General features: G+C 38.5%; 1 protein-coding gene across 9 annotated transcripts in view; it reads left to right on the top strand.

The window, feature by feature from the left end:
• mllt10 (MLLT10 histone lysine methyltransferase DOT1L cofactor) overlaps positions 1-26,323 on the top strand; it is a 182,176-nt gene that overhangs the window by 121,709 nt on the left and 34,144 nt on the right. For 8 of the 9 annotated variants that reach the window (XM_039754251.1, XM_039754253.1, XM_039754254.1 and 5 more), the window contains 3 exons: positions 6,150-6,239; positions 15,617-15,899; positions 21,479-22,063. In XM_039754251.1, coding sequence (XP_039610185.1) covers positions 6,150-6,239; positions 15,617-15,899; positions 21,479-22,063 — 958 coding nt within the window. The remainder of the gene's footprint in view (positions 1-6,149; positions 6,240-15,616; positions 15,900-21,478; positions 22,064-26,323) is intronic. The other variant, XM_039754252.1, reaches the window with a different exon arrangement.

The following is a 26,323-nucleotide window of genomic DNA, read 5'->3' as shown; positions in this document are numbered from 1 at the left end:
TGCTTTTGGGAGGCCACCCGGTGCCTAACAGTGGAGTCTGCTTTATCTTTATCTTGTCTGAGGTGCAGGAAGAGAGAGTGGGCTGCATGCTGATAAGAGCAGGATAAGGGGCGTCCGGTGGGGGAAGAGATTCGGGGGGGGAAGAGATTCACGTGTCCTGTGTGATACGCTTTAAGCCCCTGCCACTGTGTTTGGGAAAGCGGTTATGTATTCTGATCTTGGGTAAGACAAATATACAAAATAACAGTAGCAGGCACAAGGTACTAATTACATCATACATATCCATAAAGAAACAGATTTGTTTAAACACCCAGTAACACAAAGAATTTCTTAACTGGTCAACATACAGTGGACTCTGAAACAGTTCAGACCCCTTCACTTTCTGCACACTTTATTGTGTTGATTGAGTTTTATTCAATTTGCCATGTTTTGTCTGTAAATCTGCACTCCTAATACATAACAAAGTGAAGACATGTTTTCAGAAAGGCCTGCAAAATTTTGTTAAGAATCGAAAACAAATTCAAAATTCTTAGGAATTGTGAAACTGTGCTGGAAAGTCGTCACAGTGTTGTCATTTGTTAACACTTGCTGTTGTAAGTTTCATATCTCCTCCAATGAGAAGTTGCATAACTTGCTCCCAGCTTTATTTTTGAAGTTCTGCTGTGAATGAAGTTCTTTGGTAGCATTAGACAACCTTGTGGTACCTTGTAGTAGAAAATAAGTAGATTGTCAACATGCAGAAGGCTGCTTCTTTATCTTAGGCTAGAATGTGTTTACAGGCATATGTGAAGACTTCTGACTTAGTTTGTAAGTTTTTCATGTCATTTAAACTAAGACAATTAAACAACAGCTATCAGGAATTGCCTGGAGCCAACAGTTATCCATAGTCTATATAACAGGTAGACAATGCCATATGCTCTCTACAGCCTGCTGTTGGCCATGATTCAACTTTCAACATTGAGCGTGTTCCGGTAGATGCTTGATGTCATTGTTTTGGATGATGCTGTTTAGCGGTCCAGTGTCAAAAGACTGCATTGTCTCTTAAAGTGAAATCCTCTCAAACCTCCGACCATCTGATGCTGGGGGCCCCGATCTTTGACTTTTTGTCAGTTACTCAATTTAAACCAAAAACAGAGTTACGTGTGACATCTCCACATGGCAGATATTATTGGGTTTAATAAGGTTGGCACTGAAGGCAGGAAATGAAGTAGATTCACGAGTTGGTTCACCTGCAGCTGTGTTGCACCCAGGGCCAGGTATAAGCAGTCATCCAGTGCTACATTAGTAACAAAGTTCAAAGCCACAAGTCGGCTGTTTTGCACACCCAGCAAACTGGCGGTTGCCTGTCTGGTGATTTCAAACTTTTTTTTCCTCACCTTGTGACAGACTACTCCAGGTAGCTTTTCCCAAAATGCATGTCTTTGTCCTCAGTCTTGCTGTCACTCAGTGTCATTTTCTTCAGTGGGGGACAACAACATTTATTTATATAGCACATTTTTCATACAAAAAATGTAGCTCAAAGTGCTTTCCGTAATGAAGAATAGAAAAATAAAAGACAAAGTAAGAAATTAAAATAAGTCAACATTAATTAACACAGAATAAGAGTAAGGTCCGATGGCCATGGAGGCCAGAAAAAACAATAAAAAAACTCCAGAGAATAAAATGAAATCTGCAGGGATTCCAGACCATGAGACCGCCCAGTCCCCTCTGGGCATTCAACCTCACATAAATGAAACCGTCCTCTTTGTAGTTAGGGTTCTCACGGAAGGACTAGATGATGATGATGGTCATGCAGACTTCTGGCTTTTAGTCCATCAATGTTGGAGCATCATGATGCTTTGAGTAGATGGTGGTGGCACAGGCCGCCACCACAAAGAAACCGGAAAAAGAAACGGAAGAGAGAGTAGGGGTTAGTATGGGTTTTAGAGCCACCATGAATAGTTATTATAATGACAGATGACAGGCTACTGAACTGTGAAGTATCTGGCGTCCTTGGTACATTAAATATTTTGATGACAGCATTTCAGAGGCCATTCGTCAGAGTGGCACCTTTAACACATTGACTGCCACAGTGTACATGGGTGTATTTGTTCCTGACCCAACTGTTAAATCAGTTTATTTTAATCTATTCATTAAATGCATTTTGTTATGGAACAAAATTCACAATAAGACTTTTTATTTTGTCTAAAACAGTCCGAGTTACCTCAAGTTGACGCATGGAACAGAGAATTGTTTGTGAATACCAGCTGTGCAATAACTAATCATCTGGGTCAAACATGTTTGTTAGTGCATACTTTGTTACAGTCGAATGTCTACTGGCATTTGTAGTGGTGAGAAGCAAATCTCCGAGAGATACTCAGTTGTTTGTAGTGCTACATATGTAAATTGTGTTTGTGAAAAATGTGTTCCAAAATATGATTAATAAGACACAAATAACTGAAAATGAAGTATTATGTTCTATGACACCGTACTCTTTTTATTTTTTTCAAATGCCCACTATCCTCTGTACACACGTGTTACTCACAAATATGCTTAAGTGGGGTGCTGCATCCCTGAAGACGATTAACAAGATATCTCACAGGCGGCATCTCTCTATAGATCTTCTGCTACAAATTAACTCATTTTAATGGTTAGCATGTTACTTGATTTGTTCATTTCATTTAACTTAGATGAGCCTTGTCTCTAATAATGACGGTTGTAACACTTGATGCTTTTTCATGTGTGTGTCTTCTGACTTGGAGAAGCCGTGTAATGAATTTAAGTGGACCCTGGATGACTGTTGTCATGTATGGGTGTCAAAAACCTGGTGAAAGGGGTGTGAGGCCTCCTGAGAGATCCACATAACAGGCTATGACAGACACCAACCTGCTCAAGAAAGGCTTCAATCCCAGGCAGCCACTCCCAACTATTGCAGGCAGGCTGCAGCCTGTATAGGCCCAAAAATGGGAAGCTGACTTTAACAGTTCAACATACAGTAAAAGTCCCAAAATGTACAAAAATGCCTTTTTAGGGAGAGAAACAATAAACACTCTGGGTAGTTGAGACAAATTCATGCAGAACTTTTAATTAGCAATAAAGAATGTATTTATATAAAGATTATGATAAAGTGCAAAAAGCAGCAAAATCAAAATAAGTCTAATAAAGGTTTTATGTAAAGATGCATTGAGAGCAAACAGGTCCCAAATCAAATCCAAAAGCAGAAAAGATCAGAAACCAGTTAAAAATCAAACACATTTACTTATTGGATAAAGGCGTCATCCAAAGGTGACTGCATGCTCTCAAAAACTCCTACAACTACCCGAGATCTACTGTTGGGACCCCCTCTCTAAACTCACTATAAAGGCTACAGTGATGGCAGGGTATCCCCCAGCTCCTGTAAGTTCCACCACAAAAACATAAGGAATAGCGGAATGATTAAAGATGGGTTTTTTTTATTGTTTGTTGTTGTACTAACAATTTACATAAAGAGGTGAAAATCGGTAATCCAAAAACGAGAATAAAATAGAAAATACATGCAAGCCAAGGAGTAAAACCTTTCCAAGGGCGAACTGTGGCAGGCTGCTGAATTGCAGGTGATAGCAAACGTAACATGGTACCAATGGGACAAGTGGCATTGTGAGTAGCGCATTAAAGAAGGAATCTGGTAATCTCAAAGAGCTCAATCTGGAAGTGCCCTGATATACGGTGGTAATAGGCTCCCTAGCATTTGATTTTGGCACGTTTTTTTTAATCCTGTCTCAATGAATAACATACCATTACATTTATATTACATTTACTTACTTTATCCAAGGCGACTTACAACATTTATGATACAATTGGTTACATTTCTATTGGTTATCCATGTGGAGCACAGGCAGGTCAAGTGACTTGGTCATGGTCACAGTGTCAGTAGCGGGGTCTGAACTCACAACCGCAGGGTTTGAAGTCCAAAGCTTTAACCACTGCACCACTCTGCCTGCCATTTCAATCGTATCATGGATGGCTTTTCACTATGGCACACAATTCTCGTATTACTTTAACGCACAATACAAAAGCGTATTAAGTTTGAATTTATGGCCATAGATTGGGTGACATAACTAAAAATAAAGCAAACATACTGCATTTCACTTAGCAACTGCTCCGTGTATATTGCATTTTGGTACAAGACCACACGTGAATTGCACCAAAACAGAATTTAATCAAGTGACCAATCAGTGTCGACAGGCAAGGGCTGTGTTAACAGTTGGGCTAATGGATGTTCAACTTCTGAACATTTCTGTATCCTGGTGGCAAGTAGAAGTTTAGCCATTGTGGAGTGTTTCACAGAGATGGTGAGAAGCATGTTTTAGGTCTCGCTGAAAGTTTACTCTTGTTTTGTCTACATAATGTATTATGCTTACCTTATATTTCTTCATTTTTTTCTTCTGATATTCCAGACCAGTACATCAAGAAGTTTTAGCAATAGCCTGTACTGTCATCCACATCTGCAGGTATTTACAAACCAAAGTTAGGGGAATATTGGTGTGTGGTCATCCCTGTTGATGATATTCATAATTATATGCTGCAACTCCTTGAGGCATTAGCTCTTGAATGCTTTCAGAGATGTTACAGTAGTAGTTGGAAATTCTTCTCCTGCTGCTCTTTCTTCTACACTAGCCCTTTTAGTCAACATGGAAGAAGACAATGAAATCATTTACATCACCAGCTTCCATCTGTTCAGTGAGGCAACGGATCTCCTGCCTTATCAAGTCTCCATTCTGAAAACACTTGTGATTAGAACACCTGAGTTGTTGATGTCTCTTGCTGTCTTTTGATGCTGAGTCGTCATTTGATTCTATTCAGTTTTGACATAATTGTGGTCTTGAATCCAAATACAGTCCATTGTGAGCAGCCATTAGGCGCTGTGCAATACGTTTTCTTTATATTTAGTTACAAAACGCAATGTATGGACATGAATTAAAATGTCTTTGTATTGCCTTTTAAACTGGCATGAAAATTATGTACAGTTGATAATTTGATATTTTTTAATTATGACAACTTGCCTAATCCCTCTACCAAAACTGAATGAACTATATGCATATGCACTTAAATGTAGATATCACATTGGATTGTTTTAAATTATGTCACAAATAATCATCCTTGGACTTAATCATCAGCTGTTCAAAATGAATACTATACCTGCTGTCAAGAGGGGGTTGAGAGAAGATAATTGTGGCAAGATTTGAAAAAGTTAGATTGCCTAATACACTTTACTTCCAAATTTGAAGCTTTAATGTCAGTTCATTTTTAGGAAATGTGAAAAATGGCAGAAACGTAGAAAAAGAGCCCATTAGGAAAGCTGCAATACAAGCAAAAGAAGCTGCCTAAGTAAAATGACCTTTGAGCATGTGGGCCCCTTGTGTTAGGTGGCGGTAGAGTTGTCCCATTTTTCCCGCCCAGTGTTTGACTGGTCTACACATCTCGCTGGTCTGTTTCTGATTTGAGTGATTGTTTGTGTAAAAGAGTGCTTTTTGCCTTCTCTCTCAATTGCACTGTCTGCAGTGGGGGTCCTAGACTCAGTGTCCCACTGTTTCTGTTCATAAGAGGCATTGCTACTTACCGTGTCTTCAAGAATGTAGCCCGTTTAGTATGTCAGAACAGTAGAAGTCCCATAGTTCACGGGTAGAGCTGGTTAAATTGGAAACAACATTTCAAAAGGGGCCTTCAGTGGTGCTGCTTGTTGTTTGAAAGAAAGTTCTATGAGGAGTTTTTATTTTTTTATTACTTAAAGGATATTTTCTGTATTTTCTTAGTCAGTTATTTTTGCGCAATCATGCATTTCAAGGTGAAACTTTTTTTTTTTTTTTTCCCCAAAACTAAAACAAAAATCTGTTCTTGCAGTTTGCAATTTGGCTTAAGGATTTGTGGGTTCATAGATGACAAAAAAGGCCTTTTCTTTCAAATATATACCGTGATGGTGAAGAGATAACTTTTGACTTGAAAAATACCAACCTTGTCCTTTAACATTCTACCTGCTAGGTCAGTGACCTGATGGCCTACTTGCACTGCTGGTACTCTCACTGAAGATGGCACTATTTTATTTATATTCTGCATTAAGATGAAATGAGAAATTTCTTCCATTTTCTCTTTCATTCATTTTTTTCACACATTTCTCTTTTCAATTCTTCCAGAAACACAAGGAAAGAGACAAACATAAACCGAAGCACAGACGAACAGTGGAGCCTGTTCTTGTCCCTTCTTTGACTGTAACAACAGAGAAGGTATGTTGGTTTTCCTACAATAACACAGCTTAGTCTCACTGCCCTGAGCTGTGCTTCCCTGCCATCTGATAGTTATTAATGGTCTGTCGCTGGCCTGTTAACACAAGACAGTATGAATCCACAGATTTGTGCTGTTTATGCAGAATTCTGACCGTAATATCTGCGTGGCCCAACAGAAATTGAGATTTGTCAGTCTAGATAACACTTCGATTCTTTATCTGTCCAGTTTTAAAGATCACATGCCCACTGTAACCTTATGTTTATGTCCTTAGCTAAAAGGAGTGGAACCCAGTGTGGCCTCCTTTTATATTCAGGGGGTGTCTTCTGCACACTGCTGTTGTAAAGGAGTGCTGTCTAAGGGTTTGTGACCTCTCCATTAGCTGGAACAATTCTTGCCATTTGTATCTGACCTCTTATGATTAACCAGGGTTTTCTGCACTCAGAACTGCCACTAACTGGATTTTTTTTGTTTATCAGTCCATTTTCTGTTATCTCTAAAGACTGCATTCTGGCATCAGTAATCCTCCCATCACTTACATCACATGTATTGTTCATTATAATGTTTGGCTGAACAGTAATTCAACCTCTTGACCATGTCTGCCTGCTGCATAGAGATTAAGTTGCAGCCACATTATTGATTGTATGGAGAACTGGCCTATTTGGGGGGCCAGTATGGCAGTGTACTTAATAAAGTCCCCACTGACTGCGTGTGTGAATTTTTAAGAGTATGCACACAAAACAGAATGTGAAAATCATGGACTTCATGAAATCGAACCTTCACATGCGCACTCCACCTGACTGGCATCCAGTTTTAGGTTACAGCTGCCCCTTGGTACCTTAGTTCAGCGTTTCTCAACCTTTAAGTATTTGCGACCCGAGTTTTCATAACAGTTTTAATCGTGCCCATAACATTTTTTTGAAATGTAGATGCATATTTTATTATACCTACTTAACTTTTATCGACATTTATCTAACTCTATATCTATTGTTCTAGTATCAGAATGTAGTTTAAGTTAATTTGTTTTGGTTTCAACAGATGTTTTTTTTTTTCATATTTTATTTTGATTCTTGTTTTCTTTTTTTCACATCTTTGTGCCCCCCCTTTTTGTTACCTTAGTTTCACTTGTCTCTCAGTACACTGCTTAATGTTGATATTAGAACAGTAGGGGCCTGCCCCACAGGTTGAGAACCACTCCCTTAGTTTCACTGGTAAAGAGATTACAGCTGGATGACTTGACATGTGGATTGTGCAACATGAGTAACATGAGATTTTTTTCATGGATATTTTTGCTAATGTTTGCTTTTTGTCTACCATTTCTTTACATATATACCTAATATATCAGAAACTTTATCATTTTCATTTTGCATGAAAATATTAGATTGATTTACTATAAACTACTTGGGATAAGTAACGGGGGGAAAAAAATCGTATGGTAGCTGGACTTCACAGTTGCCGCTGCTGCCATTCCACTCACTTTTGAAAGCTGCATGGGTATTGAATCTGGCCACCCTTCCTGACTGCCGCTGTCACTTGACTTTATACGCTGTCATCATTTTTTTCACTCTTGGCTGATTTTGATCCTTTACCTGCTGCTGTTTTTCCTAACCCACTACAATATGTAAGATAAGAAAAGATGATTAAAGAAGGAAGACTATGTCTAGAGAGATGTGAGGTAGAAAATACAATTAGGACAAGCAAGTGTGAAACCTGTGTCTTGTTTGTAAAGAAAATATGGCAGTAATTGTTTGGTATGTTTTGGCCAATGCTGGATATAAAAAGTGTTTGTTTTTTTCACCTTCAATAATATTGAGCTTGATACCCCTGATATAAAATGTAAATAAAAACTATACCAGCCCTAACTGTTAAAGTACTGTACAGTAATACATTGATTAATAAATCCTGTGAGAGTGAAACTCCTTTTTACCAAAGTTGTGATAAAAGGCACAATGATGCATGTGCCAATTTAAGTGGCAGTCTGCTTAAGTGATCTCATTGTGCAGCTTCCTTCCTCAGGATAGTTGCCGCCTGTTTGATATTTTGTATACTGTGAAATGTGAAGTTGCAACAGGGTCAGTGAAAGACAGCTGGTCATCAATCACCACTCAAGGGTTGCATACAGCCTTGCCAGATGTTAGTGATAATGAGCTTAGCCGAACAGAGATGTGGTGCTGAAAGACAGATGAGCTGGACAGATGAGCTGGGCTTGGTTGGGCAGGAGATGGTGTTGCAATATACGTGAGACATGTAGCGATTCTAGCCAATACCATGTGGCCCTCTGGAAGGAACGAGTGGTAAATCTGCTTATAATCCTCTTATAATCCGCATAGAGCATATATTTAACCCTTGGGACTGGATGATTAGGCCTAGTGAGGTGGTGTATAGAGACAATAGGAGAAGGGCCCCAGCACCAATTTGTGGAGCAACCCAGGCCTGCTATATTCTTGATATTTCTGCTCACTAGGGGCCTTTTGTATAAACGGTGCTTACGCACAAAAATGTTGCATACTCCCATTTCCACGCTGAAATCGTGATGTATAAAACCTAAACTTGGCGTAAAGCCATGCACATTTCCACGGTAGCTCATACCCTGTCGTTTGCAAGTTCTGCACTCGGTTTTGCAGACTGGCGGCACCCAGCGTCAAAGCAGTGCTACTGTTCCAGTGTGTTTTCCTTTTCTTTTTTTAGATCCACATCCCTGACTCGGCTTTATCAAATACGCTTTATTAGTTTATGCAGCTGATTGTAATGAACCTGTAACAATATAATGGTCCACAGAATGGTCAAACTATTCTAAATACAATAGCTGCTTTAGCGTTGTTACTCTCACTGCACCATCTTCTTCTTTCAGCTGCTCCCGTTAGGGGTTGCCACAGCGGATCATCTGTTTCCTTATTACTCTCACTGCACCACTCAGAGTATTTATATCACTTTATCTGAGTGTGGAATCACAGCTCTAGTGCAGCTGACTAGAAAGAGAATTATCAGGATACAGCATAAGGCACACGCTCCCTCAGCCATGCTGTCTATTGAACTGCTCTCATCCGACAAACGTTTCAGAGCCTTCGCTGTATGGACCCCACGGTTCAGAAAGAGTTTCATCCCAAGAACTATAAACGCACTCAGTCAGTCCAAGTGCTCCTTGTAGAACTGTTAGTACTTCTTAGTACAATCACCTCAGTGAAAACTTGAGATGCAGTTATAATATTACACAACCAGAGCCACTTTATAAAGCGCTTATTTGCATATAATAACGATATCATTTTTAAGATGAAATGCAGCAAAATGTTTATTATATTATACAGAAAAAACTTTAACTTCATTTAAATAATCTATATTGTTAATAATTAAACATGTGAGGACGCGGATTGTTCCTGCCTTGCGCTGTATGCTTGCTGGGCTGGCGCAACACTGGAAGGATTGATGGATAGAATAATTAAACATGTACTATGAAGATATTTCAGTGTTCCTTAAAAGTTTTGAAGAATCTGTGGTCTAAGCTTACAGATGGCTTAACGTCTATTACATAGCTGATTGGGTATTTGGAGAAAACAAAGTAAGGACAGGAATTGGAGGTTTGTACGTTTGAAAGAGACAGCACTGCTGCAATAAATTATTTCATTGAAGGTCTCGCACAATCACTGCGCCACCGTGTTCCCATCTTTAATAACATGCTTTAACTCTTATCATCATGAAAATATCACCTATACATCTCAGTATTTTAATTATTCAGAGAGCTGTAATATCATGAATGTAATGGATTTTGTGTCCTTTAGGAGGAAGAGAAATCCCGTTTAAGAAGCACGTAGTAATTCACACACACAGAGCACATAGAAGATCAAATACAAAACAAAGCATTTAACACATTACTTTAGTTACAATGGGATTTGAGAAACTACTAAATTAAATGATTTTAAGATGAAGCTTATGATGTTTTACTTTAATCTGGAAATTTCCACTTTAATCACGCAGTTTATTTTGTCATTAAAGTTGACATTTCTTGCTTTTTTTTCCCCCACTGTGTGCCTATTTTTTTTTTCTCTGTACTCGAATAAGCTTTCATACGACACTCAGAAGGTGGACTACGACTCCCCTTTTCATGGCGACTTTGATATCTGACAACTTCTTTTTTATTTCGGGCACTGTGCGACTTTGTGAACTTGAGCTTTCAAGTTTCTCCGACATGCTATGTCACTCGATCAACTTCCTTTTGTTGTTTTTACCACTGTTTAAACCAACAAATAGTACTTTTCTTTGCCTGCACTTGGTATTCGCTGAAATTCTTCTATTTTCCCCTGTGCTGTTGACATTGTCTCTTCACAGAAGGCTGATCTTAAGGGCTATTTATATTGATTTGCATATTCAAAGAGGCATAATTCTGGGAGGAGTTGGGGTGGGGCAGCAAGCGCCAACACGTGCGTTACTTTTCACTCGGACCGGGATTTATGGAGCTGAAGAACGTGGAAGTTGGCGTTCGCACAGATTTATGCATCTGGATTTTTTTGTGCGTATGCACATTTCCGCTTTTGTCCATACGCCATGTTAGAGAGTGAACTCTATGTACGGCGTTATGCATGAGGCCCCAGGGCTCACAGTAGGATCTGCTAAAGAGGCTGGATTTGAGCCACTTAAGGATGGATCTAATGGTTACTGTGTCAAAGGCAAATTAGAGATCTAGAAGGATGAGAATAGATGACATACTGGAAGTCCAGACTAATTATGGGCAATTCGTGGTGTTCAGTGTGGTCACTCGTAATACTAACAGAGTAGTAATAACTGTGGCATTTCTCCTATCGAAAAACATCTGAATGACGATAAGCTGTTCTTGCGCTGTGACCAATGCAAATGCCAGGCAGAGACTTTTCAAATAACTGGCATTGTTTCTCTTTCAAAGATGCGTGGGCCAGCTGTCCCAATTCATTTTGTGCAGCTTAAGCAGTTCCTTAAATGTCATTCCTCCTTTTTTTAATGCTTACTCAAAGGATGTGGCTGTGTGGGTTGAAGTCAACCATATTAGAGGCAAGGCATGAATCTGCATAAAGGCATGAATCTGCATAGGGCAGGCAAGGTAAAGAAATTACACACTGTACTTCAATTGAACAAGATGTGTTTCTGCATTAGAACCTAAACTTAAAAGACTTAAAAGTGGTTGAGTGCTCGCACCTTAATTGATTGCAGCCCCGTCTGTGGCAGTACAGCAGTCGGGTGTTCTTTTAAAGTACATTGGTAACAGCCTACAATTCCTGCTTTTCAAATATCTCAAAAGTGTAATGACAGACATTTAAATTTTGCTTTTGGTAGTTCCACACTGGTCATTTTGATGAAGTTTTCCTTGGCCCATTTTTTTTAAATCACCCACACACTTGTTCTTCATGTCCAAGTTGTAACTGATAAATGGTCTTGAACTCACAGCTTTCCTGCACGTAATATTACCAAACATAAGGTGCCAAATAATGTACATAATTAACAGCAGGGTTCAAAGTGACTCAATTGTTTGACTGAATACTTCACCAACCCCCCCTTGGCTTGTTTGTGCTGTCATGGATTTGTAGTTCGACCTGCTGTTTTAAAAATGTAACATTTCTTCTCAGGAGGTTATAATATGATATTTAATATTCAAGCATTACAGAAACAGGACAGGTGGAAAATCAGCTTTAAAATCATCCAACTTAAAGTAAAGATTGCTTTCTCATTAAAATTTACAAGATGTACACTGTGAATGTCCTGCAAATCTTACACCAGAGAGTGGATTTTCATTAGTAGACAGGTCAGAACTACTGATTATAATGTGACTGACCAGACACCTCCCAGATGGGATTGTGGGAAAATAATTTGCTTGAACGTCTTTGCATTAAGGATTCCAGTCATCCTGACCAGATCACTAATTCTGTTTTCTGAAAATCAGCCCCAAATTATCTGTGCTTCATTGTGAGCTACTGACCCTCCATTTTGTTCTCTCCCATTCTTCCACTCACAAAATGCCATTCAAATTTGGACTTGTCAGTTTGGACCATGTAGAGTTATTGCACCCGAATCCTTGCATTTTTGTGAGCCTCCTGTGTTCTGCTTCCTCTTTAGAAGATTAGCTTTTTGGCAACAACCCCTCCATAAATTTTTGACAAGACTTGCCTGGACTGGGTGAATTCAGGTTTCACAGCCATGATGGACTTGTTTTCAAAGTGATAAGTATGGCGTATCTCTCATACGCTCCAGTCAGTTTCCTTGATCAACCACAGCTTTTCTGCTTTTCCACTGTGCCCATTTCTTTGTCCTTAGATGGAGGAGTTTGCACAGCACTATTTGAAACTCCAGTCTTGCTGATGCAGGATGATCACCTTGTGTCTGTCTGCTCTTCTTACTCTTGAATTAATGATGCAGTGGGTTAACCATTCCTTCTGCCACATTCTTGCCTGTTAGTTTAGTGGTCCTTCGCCCAGTTTCAATTCTTTTCCACCCGTTTTAGTTCATCGGTTTGGTTTGGTCATCACATGATGTTATTGATTGTTGTCACCTCTTTGTTATCTTTGCACTGCAGACATTCAAAGTCCTCATGCTTTTATCTAGAAAATGACCCTTGATACTTGAATCTCTTTAACATTTAGTTATTAAAAAAAAACAAAAAATTGGGAAATCTGAAATTTTCTCTTTTCAACTGACAAACTAACACAGGAGAAAAACAGTAAACATGTAAGATGAAAGTTATATTGAGGCCTAGAAGGCCTGAGACTTTTTTGCAGTACTGTATTTCAATGCTTACGCTCCAAGTCCAAAGAGAGCTTTTGCTTTGCACCTTTCAAACTTATATGGGCATGTTGGTTTTTTTTTTTTTTTTTTTACTGGTGTTTAGTAACTTGGCCAGTCACCTTTGTTTTTGAAGTGCTTGAACATTCTGTAAGACAAGTGACCAGAGAACATCCTAACATTGGTCGTCTTATTGGCAAAATGTCAAAGCTACCAGTCACTTGAAATGAATTCAGGAAAAGCAGTTTAGAGACCATTCTGTGATCATACAAGGCTGAGGTGTGGGTGGAAATAAGGGCAGACATGTCGACTCCTTTCAAGATGCAAGTCAAGGTGTCGCAGCAGCACATACCTTCACCTACATCACAGACACACAGGTGACGTAAGTATGAGTGTGAAGACTTCATGCACTAAAGTGATTTGTGTTTAATCTGCCATCAAAGCATGGCATTGCTGGCGCCGTCCTCGGAAGCTTTGTCTAAGTAAGCTGTGTTCAAATGCCTTCCTACACCCCTTATAGTGACACTGTAACTACAAATGTAATCAACCACACAGAAAACAAAGAATATTATAGATAATCAAAATGTAACAGATTTAAATATAACACAGTACAGTCTGAGTAATCTTTAGTATATATCTACCCGATCGCAGTATATATAATACTAAATGGAAGTGTCGGAGATGTACAAAGCAATCGATTAGATTTTTCCATCGCCACTAAACGTGCCATTCGTAGGACCATGAGTTCTCCCTCTCTTTCTCCACACTTTTTATTCCATCACTCTAGTATGGGTAAATCTTCAGCTTACTTGCTCTAAAACTGTCCTGGTTTTATAAATTTACTACTTAGCCAACTGTAACCTGGCATTTCTGTTTTAAGGCTTACCAGTGGTTTGCATTTGTGATTAATTCTCTCAATGTATGCTTTTGCAGTCTTCTTTTTGTTGTCCTATTGGACACGGCTACACCTACAGTACGCGACTGGAGAGGGTTATTGATCTGACCGACAGTTTAAAATGGGATTTTCGAACATAAAAAATTTTGATGAAAACAAAGCTTGCCAAACAATTCCATTTAAATCCTCCAAAAATTCAACTTTTGTTTTGAATATCCCCTTGTACACCACACTACTCTCTGTGTGAAGAAGAACATCCTAACATTTGAGCGCAACTTACCCTTTAAAGTTTCCAGCTGTGTCACCATATTCTTCTTGAACTAATTTTATAGTTACAATCTTGATCCACTGTTTTCATTTAATTTAATTTTTGGGCACTTCAATCAGGTCACCTCTTATGTTCCTTCATTTTCCATAAGCTTTTCTGGTAACTTATCCATTGCAGACCTGGAATCAGCCTAGTTGGTCTTCTCTGGACTTTTTCTCTTGCTACTGTCTTTTTTTTTTCTCTCTCTCTCTCTCTCCTCTCTCTAATAGCCCAGAGACCAACACTTTGTACTCCACACATCCGTGTGCTATATAACCTAACATTCCGTTAGCCTTTTTAATGGCTTCCAACCTGCTGTTGATGTTGTTAATGTCAAGTCCACCATGACTCAGAATCCCTTCAAATTAGCAGTAATTTTAATATTTAGATCTCCAATGATGTTATCCGATCTAATGGTTTAACTTCTTACATGCAGTACTTCACATTTACTTTTGTTAAATTTCATCTGCTGCAAGTCTGCCCAATCCTGTATGCTGTTCAAGTCATTCCATAACATTTAATGGATTTGCGGTTATCTGCCAATCCATCTAGCTTGGTATAATCTCCAAACTTAACCAGCTTGTTGTTTATTCCTGAGCTCACTTTGAAATACTGTACAAAACAATTCATTTTGACAAACCTCAAATTTTAGCTATGTCTCAGGCTGTTTTTTCTGATTTTATTTATTTATTTTTTAATAATCTAGTCAAATGGTGGTCTGCTTTACTGGAATTCCCACCTCTATGAACCACATTTCAAATGAAAATACCACACTTACAATCACGTGTAGGCTTTTTATCAGGTTTTTGTGAATAATGTGCTAAGTTATTATTATAAACGTATTCTAAATAATTTTTTTCACTGAACTGTAATATATCCTTTAGATGGCGTTGATAGGTAGACTCTTTTGTTATCCAAAGCAATGGTGGAATCATGAAACAAAGAGTTCCCGTAGTGTTCCTTTATGTTCAAATTCAAAACAAAGGCATCCTAACCTGATATTTTGCATCTTTCTGACTGATGAAGCATAAATGAGAAAATGGATCCAAGTCCGTCAGACAAAGGACCAAATTTTGTTCTCTCCTGTGGAACGATGTCTGTTTGCAGCTGGCCCTCTAAGTCCAAACACTGCATGCCATTTGCATGCTGCCTTAAGATGGATGCTATGTAGAGAATTTTTAAAACATAGAAAATTAAACAAATATGAGGAGACTGTTCTGTCTGTCTACTTAACACCGACTAAGCTGTAATGTATGTTGTAAATGTAGATGTCCAGCTGAGCCGAGATGAGGTCTGGGATTAATGTTGTGTCTAGCCTGTCCCAATTCTGACTGCTTTTCTAACTTCACCCTTTTCTTTTTTTTTTTCCTTTTAAATCTGTGGAATTTGTTTGCCTTGCTGTTCCTGGATTCCACACTAATTGTGATTGACACCAGACTTACACAAGCACAAGCACTGGAGGAAGCCCCTTGCCGGTCTCCCTAAAGCGTCTGGAGGAGACCGCTGCACGATTTACAAATGCAAACTTCCAGGAAGTGCCTGCACATCCAGCCAGTGGAAAAGATAGCAGTGCAGAGGTGAAAGGGGCAGAGGGCAAAGGAAAGAAGGCCACTGGTCACAGTGTAGCTCAAAGAGGAAGGAAGCCTGGTGCTGGAAAGACTCCGGCCACAGTTACATCGGCGGCTGTAGTCACTACCTCCACCAGCCCTTTAAAGCAAGGTAAGCTGAAAGGTTCACAGCCTTTATCTCACCAAGTGCTCCACAGATGTGTCATTTTTTAAAAACAAATGGGCAAGTCGGGTTAGTTTTGACCATCTTAAAAGTATAACTTTCCTTTTGCATCTTATTTTCAAAGCATTTGCACTTTATGAATGGCTGTAGGGATGTTCCCATCAGGCTTTATCACTGATTTCATTTTACTTGATCAGCCGATTCAGATTTCTTTCCCTTTGTCCCTTTAACACTAGAATCCCTGAATTCCATGAAAATATTCATAATGCCAGGCCACCTTAAATTCCCTTGCACCTCATCATCGCGTTTGTTTTGAATATGTATCAGTCAGCACTGGCCGCAGGCAGCCTGCTCTCTCATTACCCAAAGAAGCAGCTGTTTATCTGGGAGTAAGGTGTGTGGAATTTTATAGTGTAAATATAGCATTACAGTATTTGGAATACTTGCATTTCACTTGTGCTCAGTGTCTACAACGATATTTGTAAATGTAGGATGACAGGAAATGTTGAACATATAAATAAATGTTTTTTTTTTTTTCATTTTATTGTAATATTTGACAAAATTAAAAAAAAAAGTATTCAATTTACATGTCGCTGTTTTAATGAGTATAAACCGAAGCACAACCATCAGTCGATACAAAGTAAACACATCTGCTTGGCTGGTGCAGAGGAAAGGACTGCTGTCTCATAATCAAGAGATGTTATGGGTTTGTTTCAGGGTCCTCCTTGCATTTACCATTTTGAGTACTGAGCTGCTATTATTGTTACTAATGTATAATAAAATCATACATTTGATTTGAGTCTATAACAGCCAGTGTAAATTTAAGGCCCTTGTAAAAGTTAGCACTGAAGGGGTAAAAGCAGAGACACAAACGCAGCTCAATCATTTCTTCTTGGTGTCTTGTTGACCAAACGGATACTGCAGTGTCTATGGTGGATGTTACTTTTCCTCACACACAGACGTTCACATCAACATATCATCTTAATGATTTTTTTACTCAAGAATCGAAGAATGAAACTGAATAAAAAATAGATCAAATTCAGGTTTATTCAAGAATCCAAGAATAAAACTTAATAAAAAAAAATCATTCAAATGACATGTTGATATGAATGTCTGTATGCTAGGAAAGGTAACATCTTTACAAGTACTATAAATTTACAAACAGACTTGCATCAAATGTGTCTTTTTGTTATATGATGATGATAATAGCAGCAGCTCACTACTCAAAAGCACTAAATACAGAGAAGATGCGGTACTTGAACCTATTGCCTCACCATTGCTAATATGTAGCCTGTTATCTGCGCAGCCCCTTGACGGAGCAGTGTTAACGCTGTGACAACTAATTGACCATGAAACGCGCAAACACACATGTATGCGAACGTCTTATTTTGTACCGACTGATAGTTGGGCTTCTGCAATATGTCAATTGAGCAGTTTCTTTTTCTTTGGTTTTATGCTTAAATAAAAGCTTAAATTTTGCTTTTTTGTTGCACCTTTTATGAAAGCGTTTCATGAGATTTTTGGGCTTCACACATCCTGTACTTCACATCAAAATTATTTAATTATTACTGTAACATAAACATTTTCTGTGTTTAGCTGTGTTCAGCATTTCTTGCCTCACATTTCCTCTGTCATCCTCTATTTACACAGATTGTTGTAGACATGGAACACACATAAAATGTATATATTACAAATCGCAATATTTCATTTTAATTCCTTACAAACGCATCGCCAGATGAACACTTTGATCTGTGAGGATTTGAACTGAGGACTGCTGCAGGACAGTACCTTCATCTGACAGAATGGAAGGGGGGTGGTGTAGCAGGCTGCGTTCTGCTAAACCACTCATTTGGAAAACAAAAGTGGGCTATTAGTGCTGTGATAAGGAGCTATGAGCTTCTTGGCGTATGTCAGGAAAATTTAAGGAGGTCATGGGCAACGAAAAAAATCGTAAGCTTCGGGGTTTCTAGTGTTAAAAGATTTTACATTAAGCTCCTGCATAACCAGATACATAGAAGTGTTATGTCTTATATTAAATTAACTTCAGTGTTTGTATAATTAAACTATACACCACAGGTGTTAAATGTTCTTTTTTTTTTTATTTTATTAACAAAGATGCATTCTGTACGCTTATTGTTCAGTGACCATAAAAATACTAAAATAGGTAAAATTTCCCTTCAATGCATACTTTATCCAATAACATATATACATATATATATATATATATATATATATATATATAATATATATATGCAAAATTTTTATCCATAATACATATGGCATAAAAGAAAATAAGATGCTTCTCATAATTACAAGCGGTCATATTTTAAATTTTTCTGTATCTGAAATAAAGTATAACTTAAAGTAGTTTACACTATTTCTCTGAAAAAAATTATATATACACAGTATTTTATATTCTCACACAATCAATTGATAATGGCAAATAAACACTTCTTAATTGTAAAGACACCTGCACTTAAAGGTTTTAATAATTTTAAATCATTAATTGCACTACAGATATTTGCTGTTAAAATATACATTTAATACATTTATATTTTTTTTCTTCAGTGTCTCATTTAGACATTTTTTTTAGGTATAATTATAAACATGGATTAATTACCATTTTGAATATGTAGTACTTGTTTCTTACCAAAACTTGTACTGTATGACACAGAGCAGCAAATAATAAACACAGTACAAATCTTTAAAAAAAAAAATCCAATTGTTTACGAAGTATCAATCTCAAATTCATCTTTCTTTTCTTTGTCCAATTAAAAATGAAAACTACTTTGCTTAAAAAAAGCTCTCTGTCCACACTCAAACGGTGTCTGTTTTAATTTTAAGGACAAAATGAATAGATATGAATTATTTAAAGTAGTTTTTCATGTCTTTTTTTTCTAATTGCACTTGATGACTTCTCCAATTTTTATTTTTTTTTCAGTTTATTGCTTTACTTTCTTTAACTTAAAGGCTAACATTCCAGTCGCCATAAAACAAGCCTCCACTCACTGCTCTTTGTTTACTCTGCAGGAAGTTTCGTGCAAACCGCTGGCTCAGCTACCTTGCGTAAAGGAGCACTGCAACTAAATTATCATAAAGCTTGGAAAAGCAAAGGCTGAAAAATATTTTTTGTGATCGGCCAATTTACCTTTCACTGATCGATCGAGGCTGCATTTGAAGAAAAGAACTTCTTGACAGTTTTTAAGTATGGAGTGATCTGTTATGCTTTAGAGTTGTGTAGCTACTAGTGGCGGAGGAAATAGTGTGCGTGTACTTGGGAGAATGGCATCCACTGAATTTCGACAAATCCTTAAGTAGAATGTCCATAAGTCCGTCCGAGAGCTAAAGCTGGAAAGAAGATAGCTTCTAGAAAAAAACAGTGATCCACAAGGTGAAGGTTTTGGAATGGCCAATCTTGAACATTTTTGGGTAGGTCCGAAGGACACTGTGCACGTTAGGCTGCCAATGAATTTCTCACAGTACAGCGATTTGCAAGCAAGAATGAGGAAATACATTTTTTTTAAAAAAATCCAATTCAAAGGACCATAACTTTTACAAAAAGCTTTCTGCAGTCTGTGATTTATTTTTTTTCCCCCAAAGGGCTTGTCACAAAGTCCTGACATATTTGGATGCCACAACTTTTGCAAATGCCACATTTAATCTTTTTTTTTTTTTTTATTTTTTTTTTTTTTTTAATACATATTTTCAGCTCACTAAATAAAATCTATCTGTACATTACCATTTTTATGAAACTGCTGTTGTTTTAGTCTCTTTGCTGCCAAAATTGTATAGTACTTTTTTTTCCCCAACACAACATAATTTGGCCCTCATGTCCAAACGTTCACATGGAACTGTATTTATAAACAAAAAGCTTAGACTGAAAATAAGTGAAACTTGCACATGGTGAGTCCCGGAGTCCAAAATGTCAATGTATGTGAGCAGAATTACCTGGTGAAGGTAGATTACCCATTCTTTCGTTGCCAAGTTTTACTTCTCCACTTGAGAAATTACAGAGCTTTGCCTACCTAATTCAGTTATCTCTGGAATGTTCCCTTTTCTTTCTCCCTTTGTGTCCATTGATAAAAGCATTACAGTTTATCACAGTATGTCACTGCTGCACTTCTGTAAAGATGGTGTCCACACCCCACATTGCAATGGGGTTTTGCTCCTTCTTGTTAGAACAAGAGGCACTGTTTTGAAAGCATCATCCATAACCAACTCAAGGAGGCCACGGAAACCATGGCCGGTGTTCAACCAAAATATTCTGCATTTTGAATCATTCTGCCATATTCTTAATGCGCCACGGTTTTGACGGTATGCTCTCAGTGACTGAAAATCCAGTGTAGCCTCCAGTTCAGCTGTATGTTTTTAGATGACCGGCACGTGAAACAATCAGCCTGGAAGCACAAACCGTTCATTGTGGAGAGTCAGTTGGCCTTTTATTCTCTTTACTACTGTTGCATCAAAAATCATTTTGCTATGTGGTGCAGTTATTACTATATTCCTAAAGTGTAAAGGAATTCCCTTCAGGGCACAGAGGGACAGTTCTGGGGGATGAACATTCAGCCACAATCTTCACAGTCCATCCCATTAATGTGACATTTTCTCACAGAGTTTAGCATGAAGTCCTTGACTATGTGGACACTGCAAGCCTTATTTACAGTTTTGTCCAAAACAGATCTTTCTTAACTCTTATACACTATTAAACTTAACCCTTAAACTGCCGGAACCAGCTATAGTTGGTTCCCAATGCAATTGGTCAGCACGCCAGAACTGATCAGTCAGTGTCATATATTTATTTAGCAGCCAGCTCATGACCACTGCTGGCCCCGGCAGCACTGCAGCATCATTGTCGCCGTGATTCAGCCACTGCACTAGACTAGCCTCAAGCATCGGCGCTTACCTCTTATGTGTGTGCGTGTAGCTAGTTCAAGCACAGTTGGCTCAGTGATTTACTGAATTTCATCAATGGCATCAGTTGCACCTTGTACATGTAATCATAGATTGTTGTAGTAGTTTTTTTAATAGTTTTTACAGTTCATTGGCAGTGTGTAAAATGATCAGTGATGCAGTAATTATGATGCTCTCCGCATGAAAAAAGTGTTCCTTTAAAATTTCACATTTTCTTTGGGAATTGTGATGTTTACTTAAAAAGTGCAGCAAAAAAGTATTTGGCGTCCAGGGATGCATTAACCCCCAAGAATGTGGCGGTTTAAGGGTTAAGGTCTACATGTATAGTGCTTTTAAGTTTTTGCCATGTTTAAGGTTTGTTTTTATTGTCCTTACTTTGAAGGATCCTTTAATCACATTTTCTGCCTATTCTTTTTAAAGACGCCATCTGAAAAAGATTTTCTTGTCCGTGCACATCCAGTTTTCCAGAGTGCTTCTTCTAACATTATTTATTTTAACCGGGTGTCCCTTTTGTGTTTTGCTTTATATTTTCCACAGGTTAGCTCTTTCACCATGCAACAGGTCTAATTTTTGTCTGTATGTGCTTCTCTATTTGTCTGCAAGCCTTGTTTTGTTTCTTCCAACTTGTAAACTCTTTGACTTCTTTTCTTTCACAGCAAGCCTTCTGGGAAGCCTTGGAAATGTAAAGTCAAACCCTGGAAGCAGCTCTGTCCAGTTGCCCCAGGAATTTGGGAGCTTTGCTGATTCTGATCTGCGCAACGACACTTACTCGCAGCAAATACACGCCAGAGGCTTGTCCAAAGGAGGGGATGCAACGACTCCAGAAGGCCTCAATGCTTTCTCTTCGCTTATGACACTACAGTCAGCTGTCACGTCTGGTTCTGTAGCAAATAAGGCCTATGAAAGTTCTCATGCTGAATACTCGGGCCTAACATCAGCAAGCTATAAGAGACCAACAACTTCCACTGGCAGTATGGATGAGGACAGTGGAGTAAAGGAGAAGAAGCGCAGAGGAAATAAGCGAAATAAATATGGACCTGGCAGGCCCAGAGGGAACAAGACTCAGGAGACAGCTCCACTACTGTCTGCTTCTTCTGCATCCCCGGCCTCCTCGGTGGCGTCGGCTAGCAGCAGTCTTACAGGAGTGAGCACTGGGGGCAGCAACACACAGAAATCCCCACCACCTCTTCGGAATGGAAGCGTACAAAATCTAAATGTGGCCTCGCCACCAGCTGCATTAGGTGGGTGACACTTATTGGTCATTTAAATGTGCTTATAAGATGGATGTGTCATCCATGTCCATTGAGGCTGCTTACCTTCTCATTTATCATAGTGTTGGCATTTTGTCTCTCTCTTTTGCCCAGGCTGCAAAAATACAAAGTAACCTCACAAGACCTTGTATTTTTGGGTTTGTATGCCTAACTGGCACTGTGCTGTTGGACTGTTATCTTAAAGCGATTCAAGTTGATCTTAATCTTATATCACACCTTTTATGTATTCTTAAGTTTGAATTGCAGTCTGATTTATTTGGGTGGGTACCTACCAGGTAACTCTTGTGGTTCAAGGTTCTTTTATTTGCCATTTGTGCATAAAACCAACAGTCAAAGCACATTGGAATTCTTGTGCAGAGCTCTGTCTGAGTCATAGTAAAACATTAAAAAAAATTTAAAAACAGTAACACAATATAATAAATAATAGATTATACCAGCATTATACAGAAAGTAATCTGTACATGACAGTGAAGTGAGGTAGTGTGGGGTTATTATACATATTCAGTAATTTTGTTTTGCCATCAGTCTGACTGGCGGGGAAAAAGCTATTGAAAAACCTTGTTGTGTGAGTGATGATGCTGTGTCTCAGATTGTACGTACAGTTTTTGTTTCTGAGCAGAGTGTGAGCTGTACGGAGTGAGTCCCTGATAATTCCCTCTCCTCTTTTCCGACAGCGATTTGCATATATATATATATATATATATATATATATAATATAATATAATATGAGCAGCTTCTCAAAAGTCCTTTACAGCACAACCTGCACCAAAATATTTCCTGTGGAAGTGTTCACTCTACATACAGCAGGCTCATGCCCACCACACACTTCTCACATTTTCAGAGAACTGCCCTTGCCCAACATATGGCGTAGGTTTGAGATTAAATGCCATAGTGATCACAGTCAAGTGTGCCGCAAGTATTTGAGAAGTTTGTCCCAAGGGAAATACACTCCACTTAAGTTGTGTCCTTTGTCTGAATATTTATTAAAGTAGCTAGGAGGAACTTGAACCAATGACCAAGTAGCCATCATAAACAAGATGTTTTCCCCTTAAAAAAGTGTCTTAAACCGCAGAGGAAATTCATTATTTTTGAGGTTTCTCTTGTTGACCCTTTCATACCTGAAACCGATGCATCAAAACAATTTCAGCTTTGTTCTAACAGCAAAAGCTTACCCTTGTGACCTGGGGCTAGAATAAAGTTACCATCATAGTAGGTAATGTGAGGAGGTTTATGTGTCACGCTGGCCTTCAACTGTAAAAACATCTACTTTTAAATCTGGAGTGAAACCAGAAAATGTCAGTTAAGTATGTCCTTCTAATCTCTCTGCTGGTTTGACACTTTATGGTTGCTTCATACAATCTCTAATTTATTTTAACCACTTGAAAGGTATGAAAAGTATTTTCTTATTATACAATGTGGAATCACAGCTGGTGTATTTTATTTTTTACACTGATTAACAGAAAAAGACTTTCTAATGTCAAAGTGAAATTGGATCTCCTCAAACTGGTCTAATCAGATTACAAATGTGAGATGAATACTTTTAAAACAAAATAATTCATCAACCCTCCTCATTCCCCAGAAACCCCCTTCTAGTCTGTATTTAGTTGATGGCAACCATGACAGTCTCGAGCCTGTGTGCTCAGGTCTCTCTCTTTCTGTCTCTCCTCTGCCATTTTTCCCAATTCTCCTCAAGCTCTGACGAGTGTCATGGTGATCATGAGTAAACAACCTTTTTCAAGTCCATCCACAAATATTCCATTGGAATAAGATGTGGACTCTGACTTAGCCACTCCAGGACGTTCACATTCCTGTGTTAGTTTTGGTTTTATTCTTGGGGTTATTGTCTTGCTGGAAAACAAAAGTTCTCGCGAGGCACCAGTTTCTTGCTGACTGCGTCAGGTTTTCTTCCAGGATATTCTGCATTTTATTCCCTTCACCTTCAGAAGCCTTCCAGGGCCCTCTGGAGAGAAACATGCCCACAGCCTGATGGTGCCACTAGCATGCTTCATGGCGGCGTTGGTGTGTGTTTCATAATATGCAGTGTAACATGGTGTTTAGTCTGATAGCCAAAAGGCACCATTTTGGCCTTATCAAACTACAGAACTACAAATCTCCCATAATACCTTTTTGCTGAGATGTCTTGTCTATTTTTTTCCCTCGCTGTTTGCTACTCTGGCATAAAGCTGTGACTGTTAAAGGACCTGGGAATAGTTGTCTCTCCATGGTGAGCAGCTGTAGCTTGTGACTCCTTCAGAGTTCTTAGGGGCCTTTCACTTCTTATCTTCACTTTTTGTAGATTGTCTGATAGCAAATTTCCACCAGTGCCTTTTTCTTTCCATTTCTTTATGGTTGGTTTAACTGGATATTCGCTGACTTGGAGGTTTTCTTACCTTCATCCCCCAACTTGTGGTTTTTTGTGGAGTTGCTTAGGGTTTTCTTGTGTCTTCATTGTGTAATAAGAATAATAACAATAATGCTTTTTATTTGGGTCAGGCCCACAACTCACCACAACTTAGGCCTGGTGATCTCTAATTAACTAATTATGGTGCTACTGAAACCAGTTGGCTGCACCAGTGGTGATTTAGGGGTGTCATGTTAAAGGGGTTGATGACTTGCACAATATGTTATTGTGTGCTTTATGTTTATAATTAATTTTGACCACTGTGCAGAGTTGATCAGTGTCGAAAATTCAAATTAAATCCATTGAGAGTCAATGTTGTATAACAATTGAACATCAAACCTTCCAAACCAGTAGATACCTTTTTTTATAGGCACTGCACTTCCATTTTATGCTCCAATCTGGGGTATAAGCCCAGATTCCTCAAATCTTTTCCCACCATATCTAAGGTTAGTCCATTGAATTGAGTGTGTAGTTGCTGCCTTTGTTGGGGTCTGGGAAATGAAACCTGTTGTTCAGCAGCCTTTCTGCCTGTTACTGTCACCTCCATTGCACAACTGGTGTGCTTCCCCAGCAGAGTTGTTTCTTGTCTGTACAGCAAACACTCTTGGGTGGGAAGGGATGGGTTACATTCTAGAACAAAATTATTGCGATATTTTGAAATGTATTAATCTTGTAGTACTGGGGGTGGAAAGGTGACATTTCTGAGATTTGTAATAAGGTGCTGCACTATTTAGCAAACCTGAAATTGCCATATAGTTCAAAATTTCTGTAGCATAATGCTATATATGGTCTCTTCATCATTACAGTATCAATGGTTTTAATAAATCCCTGAAAGTTGTGTTGTTTTTTTTTTGGGCTAGAATTAACTTTTAATTAATCTCCCCATGTTGGTGATTTTTTCTCAATTCAGGATGGCCATGGCAGAGCATTTCCTGGCCATGCCACAAGGTTGAATTCAACTGTGGACAGGCTGCCTTTATGCACGTTGAAAGTTCATTCTAAATAAAGCAATAAACAAACCAAGCTGTCATTTTTTTTGTTATATATGACATTGCCAGCATTGTAAAAATGTAGCCGTTCTTCTAGTTCTGTCATTCTCAGTCAAAAGAAATGCCCATTTGAGTTCATCATGGGATAGCAGACATCTTTAATAACATTTTCGTCCACTCACTGAACCTATGTGCGTTTGTCTGTCTCTCCTGACTCCCCTTTTGGTAATGTTTGAAGCGCTAATGCCCAGCATTGCTCGCAGTACTCACAGTACTGAAATGAACAGTGGAACCTCAGTTTGCGAGCATAATTCATTCTGGAAACATGCTTGTAATCCAAAGCACTCGTATATCAAAGCGAATTTCCCCATAGGAAATAATGGAAACTCAGATCATTTGTTTCACAACCCACAAATAGTTATATTAAAATAATTAATACAAAACCTTCACTCTAACTAACGAAATTCCTGCTGTTTGTTGGCTCACTGGAATCTTTCTTTTTTTTTTTTTGTGACTTTAACAAGGAAACCTATCCAATAACGGTTGCTTTTGCCTGAAGAGTCACTACACTTGGACACAAAATAAAAAAATGCTTTACGGTAAGGTTTGTAAACTCTTTTGGGATCAAATGGGACCACACGCAGAAGAATGTCCCAAAGCAAGCAACCGCAGACTCCCAGCACTGTAGTAGTTCGCCATAAAGAGAATCGGAAAAGATCACGGTCAAGCTTTAAGCGACTGATGGGTGATGCAAGGAACATTATAAATGCAAGAGCACAGTATTACTTAGCCACTAACCTGGTCACGACCCTGCCTGATTGCTGTGTCTATGTATAGGAG

This window comes from Polypterus senegalus, chromosome 5 (assembly GCF_016835505.1).
Source record: "Polypterus senegalus isolate Bchr_013 chromosome 5, ASM1683550v1, whole genome shotgun sequence".
Classification (NCBI taxonomy): domain Eukaryota; kingdom Metazoa; phylum Chordata; class Cladistia; order Polypteriformes; family Polypteridae; genus Polypterus; species Polypterus senegalus.
This window is presented reverse-complemented; position numbering and strand designations above follow the sequence as displayed.